The 18,337-nt window shown below is 45.6% G+C and overlaps 1 protein-coding gene across 1 annotated transcript in view; it reads left to right on the forward strand.

The window, feature by feature from the left end:
• Positions 1–621, forward strand: part of LOC102769055 (tyrosine-protein kinase SgK223) — a 49,460-nt gene extending 48,839 nt beyond the window's left edge. The window contains exon 8 of the mRNA XM_006753795.2: positions 3–621. Within this exon, the coding sequence (XP_006753858.2) occupies positions 3–214 (212 nt within the window). The 3' untranslated portion in view covers positions 215–621. The remainder of the gene's footprint in view (positions 1–2) is intronic.
• Positions 622–18,337: the final 17,716 nt, after the last annotated feature.

The raw sequence follows: 18,337 nt of genomic DNA on the forward strand, positions 1-18,337 counted from the left end.
GGTGGAGCAGCGGGGCACCTGGGAGGAGGCGCTGAGCAGCGCGCTGCACAACTGGATCGACATGAAGCGCGCCCTGATGATGCTGAAGTTCGCGGAGAAGGCCGTGGACCGCCAGCGCGGGGTGGAGCTGGAGGACTGGCTGTGCTGCCAGTACCTGGCGTCCGCGGAGCCCAGCGCCCTCTTACAGTCCCTCAGGCTCCTGCAGCTCCTGTGAGCGCAGCCCCAGCCTGCACTTGAGCTGCCCTTTCTGTGTCTGCCCCCTTCGCTGCCAGCCCCTTCCTGGTGTCCGTCCTGACCCCGTGCCCTGCCTGCCTCAGAAAGCTTCGTGTCTCCCTGCGAAATGGTACAGTGACTGTCCTACTTGGATGTAATGTGTATATAAAGTGTATAAATGTAAAAGGCTGAGGGTGTCGTTGCCGCCTGGGGCCGCCTCTGCTCCCCGGGGGGCTCCTGGTTTCTCCCCTGTGATGCGCACTGTAGCTCAGTCCAGGTCCTGGGGACAGAACGGTGCTGCCAGCAGAACGAAGCCTGGACTCTGGCCTCGCTGCCCCATCGTGGGAGCTCTTCACCTTCCCGTCCAATTGTTATTTAAAAAAAATTTATTAAAAATGTTTTGATTGACTCACGAGCAAAGCTCTTTTATCCCCAAATGTCCAAGTGCATTACTGTCTTTGGTGGGTAGAACTGAATACAAGACTCTGAAGCAGTGGATGGGCCCCCTGGAGTGGCCTTGGTCTTACCCTTCTCATGATAGAGCGGCAGGCCTCCCCCGGGCTTGGTGGGGCCAATCTTCCCCGCTTCTCCCCACTGGCCATCTCAGAGGAATCTAGACCCGGCTGGTGTGGTCCCACAGACTGGGGATTCCATCTCACTGCCCCAAGCCATTTCCACTTGGCTAACGCTGGTTACCATTTGTATGGGTGAGAGGCCTGGCTGAAAATAGAATCCACTCCAGAGAGTTCCAATGTAAGAACCTTAGAAAGGTGTGGGCAAGGTTAAGGGAAGAGACAATGATGAGGCAAAGGCTCGCATCTGCGAACCACCTCGTCACTCTGTTGCCACCTATCATCTCCAGGCCAAGACCAACGGGACAGCAGACAGCCAGGGGCCTTGGGTGATGCCCTGGGCAGGATCACCTCCCCGCACAGGGAAAAGGGATGAATGGTTGGGGTGGCAGTGGGCACACGGCTCACTATTCTTAGTGAACTAGATCATGGAAAGGCAGCAACAGAACTCAGGCTCTCACTCCCAGATCAGCGCTCTGCTGTTCTAAGCTCCTTCTAGTTTCCAGTTTTAAAAACTCATGCGCTTAACCCTATTGGCATCTACTATCTACTATAGTCAGTGTGTTACTATGCCTTTAAAATGCACAGAACTAGGGAGCACCAGGACTTTCCTCTTCAAAGTGACACGAGGTCAACCATTACTCATTTGAAGGAAAACAGCCCGAAGGCCCACGTATTATCGAAAGGATAATCTTCCAATTTCCCAACTGATTTCTAAAACCGTGTTGATAATTATGAACAATTTGAAACAAAGGCAAAGATTTTAATGGATGTCCTAGAAATCTAGGGATGTGGCTAGCAAGCAGGGTGGGGAAATCTGCCAGATCCCCATCTGCATGGTACTGTCAGTGCTTTTGCAAGCTATGCCTTCCTGCCTGGGACTGTAGGAAAATATCCACATTTCCTTGCATCTGGGTGAAGACGGCACCTGTGGTCATATTTCTTTTTCTTTTTCTTTTTTTAATATATTTCATTGAATTTTTACAGAGAGGAAGGGAGAGGGATAGAGAGCTAGAAACATCGATCAGCTGCCTCCTCCACACCCCCTACTGGGGATGTGCCCGAAACCAAGGTACATGCCCTTGAACGGAATCGAACCTGGGACCCTTCAGTCCGCAGGCCAAGGCTCTATCCACTGAGCCAAACCAGTCAGGGCAGTCACATTTCTTATTTCAATTGTTACTTGAGCATTCAGGAAAGAACTGGCTGAAACCTGCTTCCAACTATGTTTTTGTACAAGAGAAAAGAGTCTTTGAACAAAAGAATTGTAATTCTCCACAGGACCCAAGTTTCAGAGGGCATTATTTTGTCAGTTGTTAGTTCCTGAGAATTTCCCAAGCAAACCCTCCGCTTTGGATTTGCTGCCCTGCTCTCTTGTCCTTTCTCACTTGGGGGAAATAAACAATAGAGAGGGAGGAGACACATATTCCACCAGGGGAGTGCGGTGCCATTTGCAAACACATGTCTCAAAGGCACATTTCAAATCTCTGAATTAATTGCACTTTTTTATATGCCACCCACTTCATGGGGAGCGGGAGGAGAGATTGTAAAAAAGTTTTTAAGAACCAAAATGGACCAAAAAGTAAAAATGCGGCCCTGACCGGTTTGGTTCAGTGGATAGAGCATTGGCCTGCGGACTAGGGAGTGTGCAAGAGGCAGCTGATCGATGTTTCTCTCTCATTGATGTTTCTAACTATCTATCCTTCTCCCTCTCTGTAAAAAACCAATAAAATATATATTTTTTTAAAAATGCGGGGGTGGGGAGGGGGGAGAAACTAAGCAATAAATTCTGATTGAAAAGAGTGATAGCCATCAAACAAAACGTCCTTCTGAGCTTTCCACCAAGAAAGGAAAAGTAGAAGACAGCTGATGGCACAATTCTGTGTGTCATTTTAGGAAACAGTTCAGTTCGTCAGGAGGAAGAAACCCATTCCCAGCGCTTGGTTTTGAAGTCGATTTGTCAAGGACTTCCATGTTTACAGACATTTTTCTAGATGGGGCAATTTCTTATACCCATCACCGGTGAAAGCCAACTGGGTAGCATTCGGGCCAGTTCCATCAAGGAGGTTCTCTAGGGTAGAAACCATTCATCTCCATGGGTTGGCTTTTCCCATCAATGGTAAGCCATGTGGGTCATGTGGCTACAAATACCAGGTTTGGCAGACAGCTCCAGTCACACTAACTTCAGGGGCGCAATATAACTTCTTTTGTAACTTCAAAATACACCTGGGATGCATGGCTTCATCTCACAGAAAGCTCTGCACCAACTAGATTCAGTCCAGAAACAACAGCGTATTCCACAGGACTGAGGTTCTGCAGTAAGCGTATTAAATAACCAGATGTTATGATGACAGTCTCATAACATCTGGTTATTTAATACTCCTGGTATCTGTGAGTTCATCTTTTTTCTTGGCTTTAGATCCAACTACTGGTATTGAAATCTTGTGGTTCTTTTTTTCTCTCTCCCGCTCTGAGTCAAGTCGCCCCCATATCCTCTTCACATTTGTAATTTCTGTTGTTAGCGTGCCTTTCTCTTTTTCATGCCAACATGTGGATTCTTTTTTTTCTTCTCCTAAATTCTTTCCTGTAGGCGTTATGAAGCTGTACATCTGAATTGTTATACCCTTGCCAGAAGCAAAGATAAGCACTTCAGAGATTATTTATTTATCATAACCCATGGCTCAGATCTGAAAAGATGGAGCTCTGGGGAGCTGTAGTTCTGTGTAACACTTCCTGGTTTTCAAGAACTTAGGGCTGAAATACCCTCTTTTGTGATGTCCACATGTCCACCAAACAATTAGGAGTGTTTTGAAGAGGAAAGACACATGTTACTTGAATAACTTCTCCAAAATTTGTTCTTTAAATATATAGCCAATAAATGAGGCAGCCCTTCCCCACTCTGCTGAATAGCTATAAATCCTTGAAGACCTAAAGATAAACTTATTAAATAACTCTTATTAAAAATTGGTAGCTTTGTAATGTAAAAATCTGCTTGGCATATTTAATAAAGAGTGATGTGAATGGAATTGATTCATTAGAAACCCAAATCTAACCCAACTGATGTCATTGCTAAAAATAAACGACAAGAATAACACATTTGGGGGAATTTCCGTGGGGTGAATGTCTTGACAAATTACTCTTTCTTTCCTTCTCTTTTCCAATGCTAATTAATGAGGGTAAAGGACAGCAAAGTAGAACTATTACTGACAGAAGATATCCTAGGAGGATTCGTGCCCTGGGAAGGAGGTTATGAGCTAGCCTGATGGTCCAAAGAAAAGGAGTCCAAATTAACCCAAACATCATTGATTTAGGGGAACCTGGGATTGGGCCAGAACTTCCAAGATCAATTTGAATCCTTACTGGATCCTGGATACTCAGTCTTCTCTGATTTGCATCTTTTCTCCTAGGACTTGACTACATCTATTCCACTTTCTGGAGTGGAGAAAGCAAAAGTCAAGTTTACTCAGGATTTTTCTGCATGCCAATGGCTGACTTGATATTGAACTACCTCAGTGGGGACTTGAACATATAAACTTATCACATATTCTGAATTCTGGATTAAAATCTTTCTGGATCCTTTACTGGATGAAATTACAGCTATCTCCTACAAAAACACTGTACTGAACACTAGATGTGCTTAGACTATCAAAACTTTTATGTATAGTATTAGGACTTAAAGATTATTCTACAGAATCCTGACATAATACATCATTAGGGATAATCAGGCATGGAGATAGGTTGAGAGAACTAAGCAAGGAGGTTTAAGGAGAGAAGAGAAGGTAGGAAATGAGAAAACAAGATTCAGAGACAAACCACCTGCATTACATTGTCCTGAACCCAGCTCTGATAACTTCCCACAACCTCCAACAGGCTAGTCACAGATCTTAGTCCAGACATGCTTCAGTAACAAAAAAGATACCACAGACTAGAAGGCTTATAAACAACAGGAATTCATTTCTCACAGTTCTGGAGGCTGGGAAGGCCAAGATCAAGGTGTCAAAAAATTCGGTGCAAGCCCACTTTCTGGTTCATCGACGGCCATAGTCTTGCTGTTTGCTCAAATGGTAGAAAGGGCAAGAGATTTCTCAAGGGTCTCTTTTATAAGGGCACTAATTCCACTCACGAGGGCTCCACCTTCATGATCTAATTACTTCTCAAAGACCCCACCACCTGATACTATCACATTGGGAATCATGTTTCAACATTCAGATTCTGGGGGGACACAAACATTCAGTCTATAGTGTCACACTTGTCAACCCCTCCCTGGGATCATACAAATACTTGTCCCTGGGACAAGGAAGCTATAGAACTCTAGATTGTGTAGATTTCCATTTCCGAGCTTTTTACAGATTCCTTAAAAGCCAGAAAAGCTTTAACGTTTGTGTCCTTTATTTATGTCCTTTATTTCCTGACCATTCCCATCATCATGATGGAAACAGTGCTCAGCCTTACTGGTTTTATTTTGAGCATGTAAAATATAACAGGACACTAACACCAAAACCATTTTAAAAAATACTCAGGGAAGCATCACTCTCCTTGCCCTGTCCCCATTCCTCCACCCTTTCCACCCTGCTCCCACCCATTAATTCATTAATTCATCCAACCTTCAAAGATCCCCCCCACTGGTATTGTTTCTTGGTTCTCAGGACAACACATTTTATTTCCATTGGGAGTTACCACTGTCTTTCCTCCCAGATGGAAACCTTGAGACTTGCCCCCAAACCGCAGTCAGCATTGGCAGCAGACCCCTGAGTTAAAGGAAGAAATTCATCCGTAGACCTTTATTCATTCCTGAGGTGACGCTGCTAGACCCTGCACTTGAAACCCACTGCTTCTTTGATAAACTATACCTGGCTCCCTTACAGCAAACTCAACCTGGGAACTATGGCCAGGTCTCAGAGGAAAATACTTCCAGATGATCTTCCAGAAAGATGTTGAAGAAAGAAAGAGATTGTGCTCCTCTGTGGCTTGGCTTTCCTGAAGCTCCAGTCATGGCTTTCCCTGACTGCAGAGAGCTGCCCTGAAAGCAACAAGGACTCCACTCATTGGAATCCTTCATGGAACTTACAGTTAACTCTTCAACAAAAGAAGCCTGACGCTGTTGGTCTTGGCTGAGTCCAAGATGAGTCATCTACTGTTTCAAGTACCTGATTGAATATGGATAGAATGAAGGGGCTCGCTGGGTGTTCTGGCCAGTGGAACAGTTCCATGCAGAGACGAGGGTTGGGGGAGCCTGTGTTCTCAGCACAGAAGGCACGTGGGGCACAGAGCAGCTGGGCTGGCAGCCTCCTCCAGCTATGAGTCACTCATTTGATCGCAGCCCTCCTCCTGCAAACAGGCCCGCCCTGTGCCAGCTGCTGGGCCCTTGCTTATCACTGGACAGCCCCCGCTTTGTTTCAACGCTGAAAAGGCAACAGCCCCAAGGAGAAAGCTTTGGAAGGAAGAAAACCAAGGGCATTTCTAGACAGCACCAGCTCACTAGTGCTCCTACAGAAGGGCATTAGGTAGGGCACCCGCAGGCCTCAGGGAGCTGCTCTCCTAAACAGTGGGCTCGAGCCGTGTGATTATCACCTTCCAGGTCCTGTGAAGTCTGGCATTTCTCCTTTGTGGTTCCTCTAAAGTGACCATGAAAGGAAAGAAAGGATGTAGGAGAGACATGTATTCCTGGAGTGATGTTAGAGCATGCCACAAGCCCTGGGAATGGCTACAGATGGCTCTCCTTGGTGTCTGTGTGCCATTTAGCAAACAGAAACGGGCCATCTAATCCAGCCCCTTGTCTGGTTTTCAATCACATACTCCTGTGTTCTGAGCACCAAGAAAGGAATTCTTTCATACGAGCAAATCCTTCATTCATAGACTCCCTGGGTTGCATAAACAGAAGTTCTTAGTTTGGAAAAAAAAAAAAAGTTATTAGTTTGGTGTCTAATGAAAACACTGAAAAACTATGAATGACATAATAATAGTCTCTTTGTTTACCTGAGTTGCCTATTCCAAAAGACTTAAAGTCCTGGTATTTAAAATATCATTTTACCTTCTTACAGTATTTCTCTGATATATGTAGGAACCAGGATGGGTGACCGACATAATTGAGGTCTGGAGAGGTGAATAGATAGGTGAGTTGTAAATGCAGGGTTGCATGCCTTCTGTTCTCCACTAAGCACCCCTGTACCACGTGTGATCGAATGTTTGCTGGGGACCCAGCAACGTCCTGGCTGACCTTCAACATTCAGCTCAAGTTTTACCCTGCCTCTAAAAGCTAGCACCCCTTTCTCATCTGCACTCCTCACTCTGGGGTCATTCTCTGACTCACTCTTGGGTCAGTCTTGCAGATGCAGGTACTGCTTTCTGTTTTATTATGATGAGGGGTGATGTAGCATGTTCTTTCTCACTAAGTAGCTTGTGAGGCCCCTGAGGTCAACGGCCATGTCCGAAGCCACTTCGTTCCCCCATTCCTTAGCTCCTTGTGTGTATACAGTCAGCTCTTAATAAAAGCGTTGATGCCATTTATGATGGTGTGTGGTTTACGGTTGATGACAACAGCCACTACTTAGGAAAAATGATGCCCCTCAAATCATACAGGGTTTTAAGTTGGCAAAGCGCTGCCCCAGGCCTTATCTGATACCAGCACCCCAAGGGCACACAACATCCCCAAGTACAGAGCATGACCGTGAGCCTCACAGACTGTGACTTGCCAGGCAGTCCTATGACTGGTGAGTGACAGGACTCAGCCTGGAACCAAGTCTGTATTCAAAGCCCGTGGTCCCTCCCCCACAGCACAGCCACCGCCGTTGTTCATGAAGAATTGAGCACTTGCCTCCACACTGAGATCCCCGAGGCCTCTGGTACAGTGAAGCTGCTCTGTATTTTCCTATCCTACTGAGCGGCTTCCCCTGGAACAGTGCTCCATTACGAACACCAAACACCAAAATCGAAGGCACATTTTCTATTTTCTTAGGCATGTCATGCAAACACAGCCTCTCTGATGAGGTGGGTAGTAACAGCTGTACACAAATTTTATTAGAACGTTTTCAATTGAATTACCCTAGATACACTCCCGCTGTGACAGTGTGCCCTGCGGCACCCCAGACAGAGAACATTCTGTCTTGGATCATCTGGTCAACCCAGGCCAGTGCTCTTCCAAGCTGCCAGCCTCCATGATGCCGAGGCCTGAGTGGACCTATCACATGGGCATGTGGAGATGCCCAAGGTGTCTGCCCAGTTCAGCCCCTGCCAGGCCCTGCACCAGGCTCTGCTTCTGGCCTCCAGGCTGCATGCCTGCACTGAAACTGCTGTGACTCACGGTCCCCTTCCTAAGGTGTCTCCCTCCTCAGACTTGTCAGCCTGGTGCTCAACCCCAAGCAGGACAGCTGGACAGAGAGAGCAGTGAGGTTTCCGTGGACTACTGCTCTCAAACACCAAATTCCACCTGGCTGGCATGACTCAGTGGTTGAGTGTCGACCTATGAACGAAGAGGTCACAGTTTGATTCCAGGTTAGGGTACATGCCCAGGCTGGGGGCTTGATCCCCAGCAGGGGTGTACAGGAGGTAGCCGGTCAATGATTCTCTCTCATCATTGATGTTTCTCTCTCTCTCTCCCTCTTCCTTCATCTCTGAAATCAATAAAATATATTAAAAAACAAAACATACCTAACTCCATTTTCTGCACCAAACTGAGGCTACTGGGCAGAAAGGAAGCAAGAATCTGCAACTTCCCAAGCTTTTCACTCTGTATTGTGAGATTTTTTTCTCCTGCAGGCCGAGTGTGAGTGTCATTAATATGCCAGCATGGTGGGATACCGTGGGTGTATGATGGAACTGTCCTGATATTCCCAGCAGCAGAACCTCCTAAACAAGGGTCCGCACAGATGGGCTCAGTGCGGAAAGGCATCCTGGGCACAGCATCACTCAGCAGGTCAGCAGGCAGCGTTTACAAAGGATTCTCAGGGGACTCCCCCTACCCAAGGGATTTCTTTCTTCTTCAATGCTTAGGTATCATTTAGGATGAAGTTTGGTGAAAGCCACCTGAGTCCAGTGCTGTACATAGTTTACAAATCATTGAAATGTCTTCCCATAATTTTAAAGAAATGCTGTGGATTGAAAACTGTCATTATGTTGTAGGGGCCTGCTCTCTGGGGTCCCCACGCTTGGATCGGCTTTAAGACACACTTCTATTTCTTGGCAGTGGCCCAAGGGTGCTTTGCTTTTGAGCTGCTTCTCAGTGTTATGCTTTTACTGCAGGAATTCAGTTTTCCAAAACCGATTTCTCAGTCTTTCTGGGATAAAGGATCCATAAACCTCCAGAGCCTGTCCAGTGTCCCCAACAGTGACACCTGGTAGTCACACCTCTGCCTGGTTTCTCTCCGTTTCCAGTCACAAAGGTCTGTGAAGTGAGCTAAGTCCTCAGCAGATTATTTCATCAGCCCCCAAGACAGGCATGTCAGGGCTCTGCCAGCAAGAATCTGGTTTCAGCAGCAACTTTCCTTTTAAAGGGCCAGGGTAATCGCTTCTACCCAAACCCCGGGGGATCGCATTGCAGGAAGCAAACACAGGATAGCAGGGCATCTTGGCGGACAAGCTCCTTCCCTCTCCCCCTTGGCCTCCAAACAAATGGCTCTCTGGGGGCGTGATGTCTACATCAAAAGCTGCTTGTCACTCAGTGGGCCTCCCAGATGGGGAAGTGTTTGCTTTGGCTCAAAACGAGTGTGTTCTCTGCATCCGGAGCCAGGGGCTGGATGCTATGGACACTTGCTGGCTGCAGCAGGGCGGGTTGGAGGATGCCATGCCTTTCCCAGCTCCCATCACCCAGAAAGGTCAGAGGAAGGTTAAACAATGCAAGTACTGAAGATCTCCCCCGGCCAGAGTAGCTCAGTGGTTGAGCATCAACCTATGAACCAGGGGGTCATGGTTCGAGTCCCGGTCAGGGCACATGCCTGGGTTGCAGGCTTGATCCCCAGTGCGGGGGAGTACAGGAGGCAGCTGATCAATGATTCTCTTTCATCATTGATGTTTCTCAAAAGATCTCCAGTCCAGGATGCTAGGTGAGCCACAGGGGTTATAAAATGTCTTCTTAAGCTTCTGAGTTGATAATATCCAGCTCTTGATAAAAGCATACCATAACAGACAGAAATAAGTAAATCTTCCTATTTAACTTGTTCATTCTTGAATCCATAGAATTTAGGAAAGTTGTCTGTATTAAAAAGTCAATGACACAGTGGCATACCAGAATTCTGGGATGAGAAATTGTGTTTTCTCTCTGTGAGTCACTGGCAGTAATGGGATTACCGTTTGATGTTCTGAGCCCTAAACAATTTCCTCAGTCGTTGCCTTTTTCATTGATAGAAATGTGTGGCCCCGTTCAGGGACTAAGAGCTATATCAACCTCGGAAAGCTCTCCTAACTCACTTTTACACTCAGGTGAGACCCTCACTCCCAGCTCTGCACCACGGGCCCAGCATCCTTAGTAAGGAAGGGGCTGGTCATGTGGGAACAAACCAGAGAACAAAGTCACGATTGTGTCCTGTGACTTTTATACATGACAGTGATAGAAACAAAGAAGGGATTATTGGCTTAGGATAGGGCTAATCAAGAAACAGTGGCCAAAATACATTAGAATTGAGGCAGGTCTTGAAAAAAGTTATGGTCATTTTCTTAGAGAGTTCTAAGTGCTGGAACTTGAATAATCCTCATAAAATAGTATGACACTTAATACTTGCATTTTTAACTTTCACAAATGTATCTTCTTTAATCCTATTTTCGGGGTGCCTTGTCTCACCAATCCTTGTACAATTTTTTCAAGGAAAAAAGACTTTATTTCTATATACTTAACATCCTTCAAAACGTGACCCACAAGCCAGCAGCATCTGCACCCACTAGAAACTTGAAAATGCAGAACCTCAGGCCCACTCAGGACCTGCTGACCAGGATCTGTATTTGAACAGGATCCCCGGGGGATTTGTAATTTAAAGTTTGAGAAGTGCTGCTGTGCACGTTTAATATCTCCAGACCACCAGTCTTTACACATAATCCTCAATTATGATATAAATGCTTCATTTTCAACGTCACTGAGATACAATTTGCACACCATACAATTCACCCATTTGTAATGTATCATTCCATGGCTTTTAGTGCTTTCACAGACTTTTGCATCCTTTACCACCCAACCCTTCATTTCCCCACGACTCTGGCCAATCCGAATTTGCTTTCTGTCTTTATAGTTTTGCCTGTTGTGGACATTTCATATAAGTGGAACCACACAACATGTACTCTTTGTGACTTTCTTCTTCACTCAGCACAATATTTTTTTTAAATATATGTTTTATTGATTTCAGAGAGGAAGGGAGAGAGAGAGAAACATCAATGATAAGAATCACTGATCATCTGCCCCCTACACTCCCCCTACTGGGGATCAAGCCTGAAACCTGGGCTTGTGCCCTGACGAGGAATAGAACCGTGACCTCCTGGTTCATAGGTCAATGCTCAACCACTGAGCCACACAGCTCTGGCTCAGCATGATATTTTCAAGGTTCATCCATGTCATAGCATGTATCAGGACCTCATTTCTTTTTATTTCCAAATAATATTCCATTGTGTTGATATACATTTCATTTGCCCATTCATCAGTTGATGGACATTTGGGCTGTTTCTTTGACTATCATGAATAAACCTGTGACCATTCATGTTCAAGTGTTTGTGTGGACATATGTTTTCATCTCTTTCGATGTATCACTGGGAGTAGAATTGCCGGGTCATGCTTTATGTTTTTAGAGTATCATCATGTGTTTCAACAAGGCCAGCTATCCCCATTTAAAAGATGAGGAAACTGAGTCCAACAGGTTGACTTGCCTGTGGACCTGTAGAGATTAGGTCTGTCTTTTGACTTTACATTGCATTAGATTGGTGAATGGTATAATTAAAAGAGAACAGGTTAATTGGTTTTTCCAAAATCACCCAAAACGTTTAGTTTAATAAAGGAACATTGTGATCTTGGGTTGACAATATTCTTTCTCGAAGTCCTACATAGTAACTGGGAGTCTAATTCAGTCACTCTTCTATTTAGACTGAATGAAGTGTTTCTTTTAATCAATGTTTTACTTGTACAAGGCAGTCTGAAGGGGAGGCATTTTAAAAGACAATTACACAAAAGCCAAGTGTAAGACAAGCTCTCTATTCCCTGTTTCCCCTTTATTACAAACTAGAGGCCCAGTGTATGAATTTGTGATGGGTGGGGTCCCTCAATCTGGCCAGTGATTGGGGCTGATGGGGGCCAGCCAGGGGGAGGGACCACAGGAGGTTGGCTGGCCATGGGAGATTGACTGTGGGAGCACACTGACCACCAGGGGGCAGCTCCTGCATTGAGCATCTGTCCTCTGGTGGTGAGTGTGTGTCATAGCAACTGGTCAACCAATTGTTCAGTCATTTGGTCATTTGGTCATTCGGTAGCTTAGGCTTTTATACACACACACACACACACACACACACATACTTGAGTTGTTCCTAATTAAAATGCATGGCTCTCTCTGCTTTTGCCAGGAGTGGAGAATTTATGTTATGGTGAGTTGCTTGCCTTTAGTTAAACTGCAGCTTTATGCATTGCTTTATGATTTATTTATTAAGTTTCTATAGTACTTTTCCACATAAGAATTCACAGTACTGATCATGTAATCTTTAGGATTCTATTTTTAGACATTTCTAAGCATCTTAATGTCTTGATTAACAACAGGAATGATTCAAAGTGTAACTAAAGAAAAAGACAACAGGCCTGGCCAGCATGGCTCAGTGGTTGGGCATCTACCAATGAACTGGGAGTTCATGGTTTGATTCCCAGTCAGGTCACATGCCTCCATGTGGGGTGTGCAGGAGGCAGCCAACCAATGATTTCCTCTCATCATTGATGTTTCTGTCTCTCTCTCCCACACTCTTCCTCTCTGAAATCAATAAAAATATATTTAAACAATAAGAAAAAGACAACAAAGAAATTATTCGAGTGACATGAGTATGAACTATGAACATATATATGAACTACAATGGAGATATGAACTAAGGTACAAGGAGAGTACAGAGGAAGAGGAAGCTGATTCCTCCATATGAAGTAGGGGAGAGTAGAAATCAGGAAAGATCACAAAGGAAGTGATATTGGAGGAGAGTTTTAAAGTATAATTAGAAGTATTAAGATAGATAGGAGTTGAAAGAACACTTATTTTTAAAGCTATTTTGAGGTATAATTGATATGTAATAAGCTGCACACATTGAAATTTCAGATTTAGTAAGTTTTGACATAAGTAGGCACCCATGAAATCATGTCACAATCAAGATTGTCATCATATGTACTTCTCACTACCAAAAATTTCCTGTGGCCCACTGTAATTCCTCCCTCCTGCCTGGCCCCACCCATCGCATGATCATCCTGTCCCCAAGCAGACATTGATATGCTTTCTTACCACATTCATTTGCATTTTCCTAGAATTGTATGTAAATGGAATCATAGAACATGCATTCTTTATACTCAGCATTAATTATTTTGCGATTGATCTATGTGATTATGTATATCAGCAGGTTATTCCTTTTTATTGTTGAGCTGTTTTCATTGAGTGGGTATACCACATGGTATTCATCACCTTTTATGTATACTTAAGTTGTTCCTAGTTTTATAAAACTGCTGCAAGAACATTCATGTACAAGTCTCTGTAAGGACATACACCTTCTTTTCTCTTGGATAAATACCGAGGAGTAGAACGACTGGGTCATAGGGTAGATATTAGGTCAACTTTTTAGAACCTGCCAAATAGTTTTCCATAGTTGTTGTACTGTTCTACACATTCACTGCCAGTGTATGCATCCCAGTTCATCCACATGAGTTGGCCTGGGCAATCTTTATCATCTTCATTTTACACATGTTGTGTGTGTGCAGGGGGCACATGTCCTGTGAGTCCCTTGGGAAAAAAATCATTGAGGCAACAGGAACATTTAAATCTCTTATTTTATACTAGAGACCCAGTGCATGGATTTATGCACTGGTGGGGTCCCTCGGCCTGGCCTGCAGGGATCAGGCTGAAACAGGCTCTCTGATATCTCCTGAGGAGTCCCAGATTGTGAGAGGGCGATTCCCCCAGAATCAGGCTCCCTCCTCTCTGGTTCCAGGTGCATCACCCAAGAACCGCAGCTGCCAAGTCGCTGCAGCTCAGCAGCTCCTGCATTGAGCATCTGCCCCCCTGGTGGTCAGTGTGTGTTATAGCTACCAGTCATATGATTGGACAGTTGGATGGTAGCTCAGGCTTTTATATATATAGGTTGCAAATTGTCTTCCATAAACTTCTTTATTTATTTATCCTCCTAACAAAGTTTTCATCTTACCTCTTGAAATCCTCCTTCATTTCCCTCGGAATTCCTCTACGGAAAGACCTATGTCCCATCTTTCCTGTGGAGCAGTGTGTGGAGAAGGGCTTGGGCGGAGGGGGAGGGAGGGAAGGGAGCAGTTGTTTTGTTCATTTGGATATTATCCTTAGCCTCCCTGTGGTCCCTGCATTGCCAGGTATCTCTGCAGAGGTAAGGGCTCCAGGGTACAAGGTAGAAGGAGTGGTAAGGAAGAGAGCAGGACACACAGGCTGCAGCCGGGATGGGGGACATTGTTACGAGCGTCTAGAGTAGACCATGGGCTGTGTTCTTGCTCAAGGGTAATAAACTACTTGGTGTTCCTTTAAACTTGAATAAAAACTACAACTTTCCTTTTTCCTCTCTCAGGTACCACCTCACTATTTGTGTCACTTGTAGCTATGTTTATTTTTCACCATCTGTCTGTCTAAAATCTTTTCTGAAAAATTTGGCCCAGGGGTTAGATTAGAGGGTAATCTGCAATGGGTTTTCCAGTTTTGTGGTTCTCCAGGGGCTATTTCCCTTTAGAAAAACAAATCACTCCTGCTTCTGTCTTTTGAAGCAGTGAAGGTTTCCACCTTTCACAGATGTTAGAGAACTTGATCGTTACCGGCACCTCACCTTGACCTTTCACTTGCAACGGAGGCATTTCTTTTTCCTGTCAAGTATTAACCCATGATGATTCTTCACACGGACCGTCTGGAGGTATGCGGAGGTTTATCTCCCTAGAAAATGACTCACCCCAACCTAAAAAGGGACGGGGCATGACAATTCCTTTTAAACCCCAGCTAGACCCAGCTGAAAACCCTGCACAAAGACTGGGGCTTCCTGGCCCAGGGGGGACTCTAATCAGAGGGAAACGGATTCGATTGAGAATTAGTATCTGCCCCTTTGTTTTGACCAGAACCTCCATGTGGTTGGTGGTCCTGGGTGGCGTCTGAGTTGGCCTTTTCTTGTGCTCTGTAGGTGTTCTGAGGGCCTTGTCTGGGGGTGAGTGGGGAGGTACCAGATAAGCTCTTAATGACCGGAAGCAACCTGGCGTTGGACTTAAAATACACGAGTGGTTAAGATCCTCCTTCTCACCACCATTCCTCTGGAACACACACCGAAGGCTCTGTGTCCAGTTGAAGCATTTCTCCAAGAAATGGTCTTTCTCAAGAGGACCGAAAGACTCAGAGGAGGAGAGACGACTTTTCTCCTGATGATGAGCCTGTCTGCCCTAGGCACTCATCCTTTCTCCTTTCCTCTTCTCGCATTATCTTTCCCTTCCCCCTCTTTGGCTCTCTCTTGATTTCCACCTTTCATCAGGGCAAAGACACCCCCTTGTTCCAGTGCTGCCCTAAGAGCTGCCCTGTCCATAGGCGTTGCCCAACCATCCCGTGTAGGTGGCCAGCCCTCAGGGGACACCGCACTTCCTTCCTGAATGGGCCCCGAAGAACAGCGGTCTCTGATAAGGGTCACTGGCCAAGTTCCCAGGAAAGTTGCCTTCTCGCAGACAGAGGGGGTAAGGGAGGCAGGAAGCGGCTGTGGTCACGAACCAGCGCCCTGAGTGCCCTCCGGAAGGGGAGGTCAGGGCCGACTGCTGAGGTCAACCCCCGGGAATGTCCCCAGGTGACACCCCCTCCTTGGCGAGGGCAGTGAGTCACAGGGAGAGGGGAGCCCTACCTCGACATGAGCAAAACTGCACACTAAGGGCAAGACCAGGGAGCAGGAGGTTAGTCACTCCTTGGCTTGGCACAGGTCCATCTACTGAGTCCCTCCCATTCTCTTTCTCTAGCACAGTGGTTCTCAACCTTCTGGCCCTTTAAATACAGTTCCTCATGTTGTGACCCAACCATAAAATTATTTTTGTTGCTACTCCATAACTGTCATGTTGCTACTGTTATGAATTGTAATATAAATATCTGATATGCAGGATGGTCTTAGGCGACCCCTGTGAAAGGGTCGTTCGACCGCCAAAGGGGTCGCGACCCACAGGTTGAGAACCGCTGCTAGCAAATCCAAGTTCTGGTTGCTCCTTGCATGGATGGGCTCTTCCAGGCTGTTGGGAGTGAGTAGGGGGAAGCCGCTCACCTTCCCCGGCTGCCTCCATGGGAAGGAAGAGTCCATTCAGTTGAGGACAAGGGGAGGCAGTGCCTTGCCCCTGCCACAAGCTAGAGAATCGGCAAACATTTAATCACTGAGCTGAGAAGTGGGAGTCCACATGGCACCGCCGTCCAGAGCTCTCTCCTCCACACTCTTGTAGAATCGAATTTTCTCAGCAGAATGGATTGGGATTCAGATCAAGTCTCTCACTCAGAAATGGCACCAATGGCCTTGGCTGGCTTGACTCACTGGGTAGAGCATCATCAGCCTGCGGACTGAAGAGTCCCAGGTTCGATTCCAGCCAAGGGCGCATGCCGGGGTTGTGCGCTCAATTCCCAGTGGGGGGTATACAGGAGGCAGCTGATCAGTGATTCTCTCATCATTGGTGTTTCTATCTCTCTCTCCTTCCTCTCTGAAATCAATAAAGAAATATATTTTTTTTTTTAAGAAAAAGAAAGAAATGGTACCAATGGATTCAGAACTTGCTAAGTGGGCTCTGGCAGCTGGGAGACTATAGTGGCTGTAAATGTGGGCAATCACTAAGTTAGCCAATGAATGATAAGATCTGACACAATGAATGAGAAAAAGTGAGGAGAAATAATAATAACTAACACTAAAGTAGCCGTCACTATACAAGCCCATTTCTAAGTATAGAACATTTATTAACTCTTTGAAGCTTCATGGAAACCCCGTGAGTTGAATACTATTATGAACCCCACTTTACAGATAGGAAGACTGAGGCACAGTGAAAGAAAGAAAATAAAGAAGCAAAACATAGCTACATGCAATATAAGAATGAGTAGTCTGCATATATTATAACAGAAGGTCAGAAAAAAATAATTTACCTACGGGGTTCGGGAACATTCCCCCTTCCTCCCTCTGTCCTCACCAGGGAGGGCTGCATTATATGGAGTGTCATGTCCGCTTACGCCTGAGGGCCTCCAACCCTGGGACTCAGACCTGGGCAAGTAGCAGTCTATTTACGTGAAAACCAAAACGACCCCTGGGGCAGAAAAACACACACATAACACTGGTCCTGAGGGAGAGAGGGGCAGGCAGACCTGCTTCTTACAAGACGCAAGAGGGAGTGAGCCAGGGAAAGGATGGCTGTGTTGATCTTTCAGATCTGTCTCCTGGTCCCGCCCCATGGACCCATGCCTGACTCTTATTTTAAACACAATATAAGCAGAGTAGCGTAAGAAAAGGGATATAGCTGCTTCACAAAACCTGGGCACAAGCTGTTGGACCAGTTTAATGGCCCGTAACATTAAAAGGGAGTCAAGAATCCGCTCCCACTTTTCCAAGGAACATTATGCACCTCAGCACCCTTTCCCCTCCCAGCCCTGAGGTTTCGACACCTCAGTACCTGCTGTCTGGGCTCCGGGGTGTCTTGGGTGAAAGTGAGCCGTGGGAGGCAATGATGCCACAGGATCGCAGAGACTGTCGCACCCAGCAGGCTCACAGCGCCCAGTGGTGTGGCCTGGCACCCAGTACATGCACGTGGTATCCAAGAGAGGCCGCAGGCCCCGACCAGAACCCTGCTACCGAATAAAAGCTTCTGTGGTATCTGCAGTGATGGTGGGACTTGGGAGTTAGGTAGGCAGAGCATCCAAACAGAGCAATGGGAAAAAAGAGAAATAATCTTATGTTCAGATAAACAGAAGAACAAACCCCATGGGATTCCTGAGAAATAATTGTTGGCAAGAGCAATAAACACAAGTGATTGCTGTGAATATAACCTTCAATTTAAGAAAAAACTTTAAACAGCCTCATAGAGAAGTATTTGAGTTGCTTTTATTTTAACTTCGATTTTAGGCAAAATCTGTATTTTAACAGAATAACATGTTCGCCAATAATAATTTTCCTGAAGCCAAAGAATATATTTTAGGTTATCACAATATCAACCCAAAGGAGACTTATTGTTTTAAAAGGCAGTTTCTTAGGAATTCATGCTCATTTTTGTCTTCTTAAAGTTTTGCTAATTCCTGGTGAATCTTTTCTGTTTCCTGTTGTTTGAGTAACATTGGCGTTCCTGTGGACGAAATCCAAGACTCTAGATGCACGAAGAAAGTTCATGGCATTTGGATCAAGGTTTGCTA

This window comes from Myotis davidii, unplaced genomic scaffold (assembly GCF_000327345.1).
Source record: "Myotis davidii unplaced genomic scaffold, ASM32734v1 scaffold71, whole genome shotgun sequence".
In the NCBI taxonomy this organism is placed as follows: Eukaryota; Metazoa; Chordata; class Mammalia; order Chiroptera; family Vespertilionidae; genus Myotis; species Myotis davidii.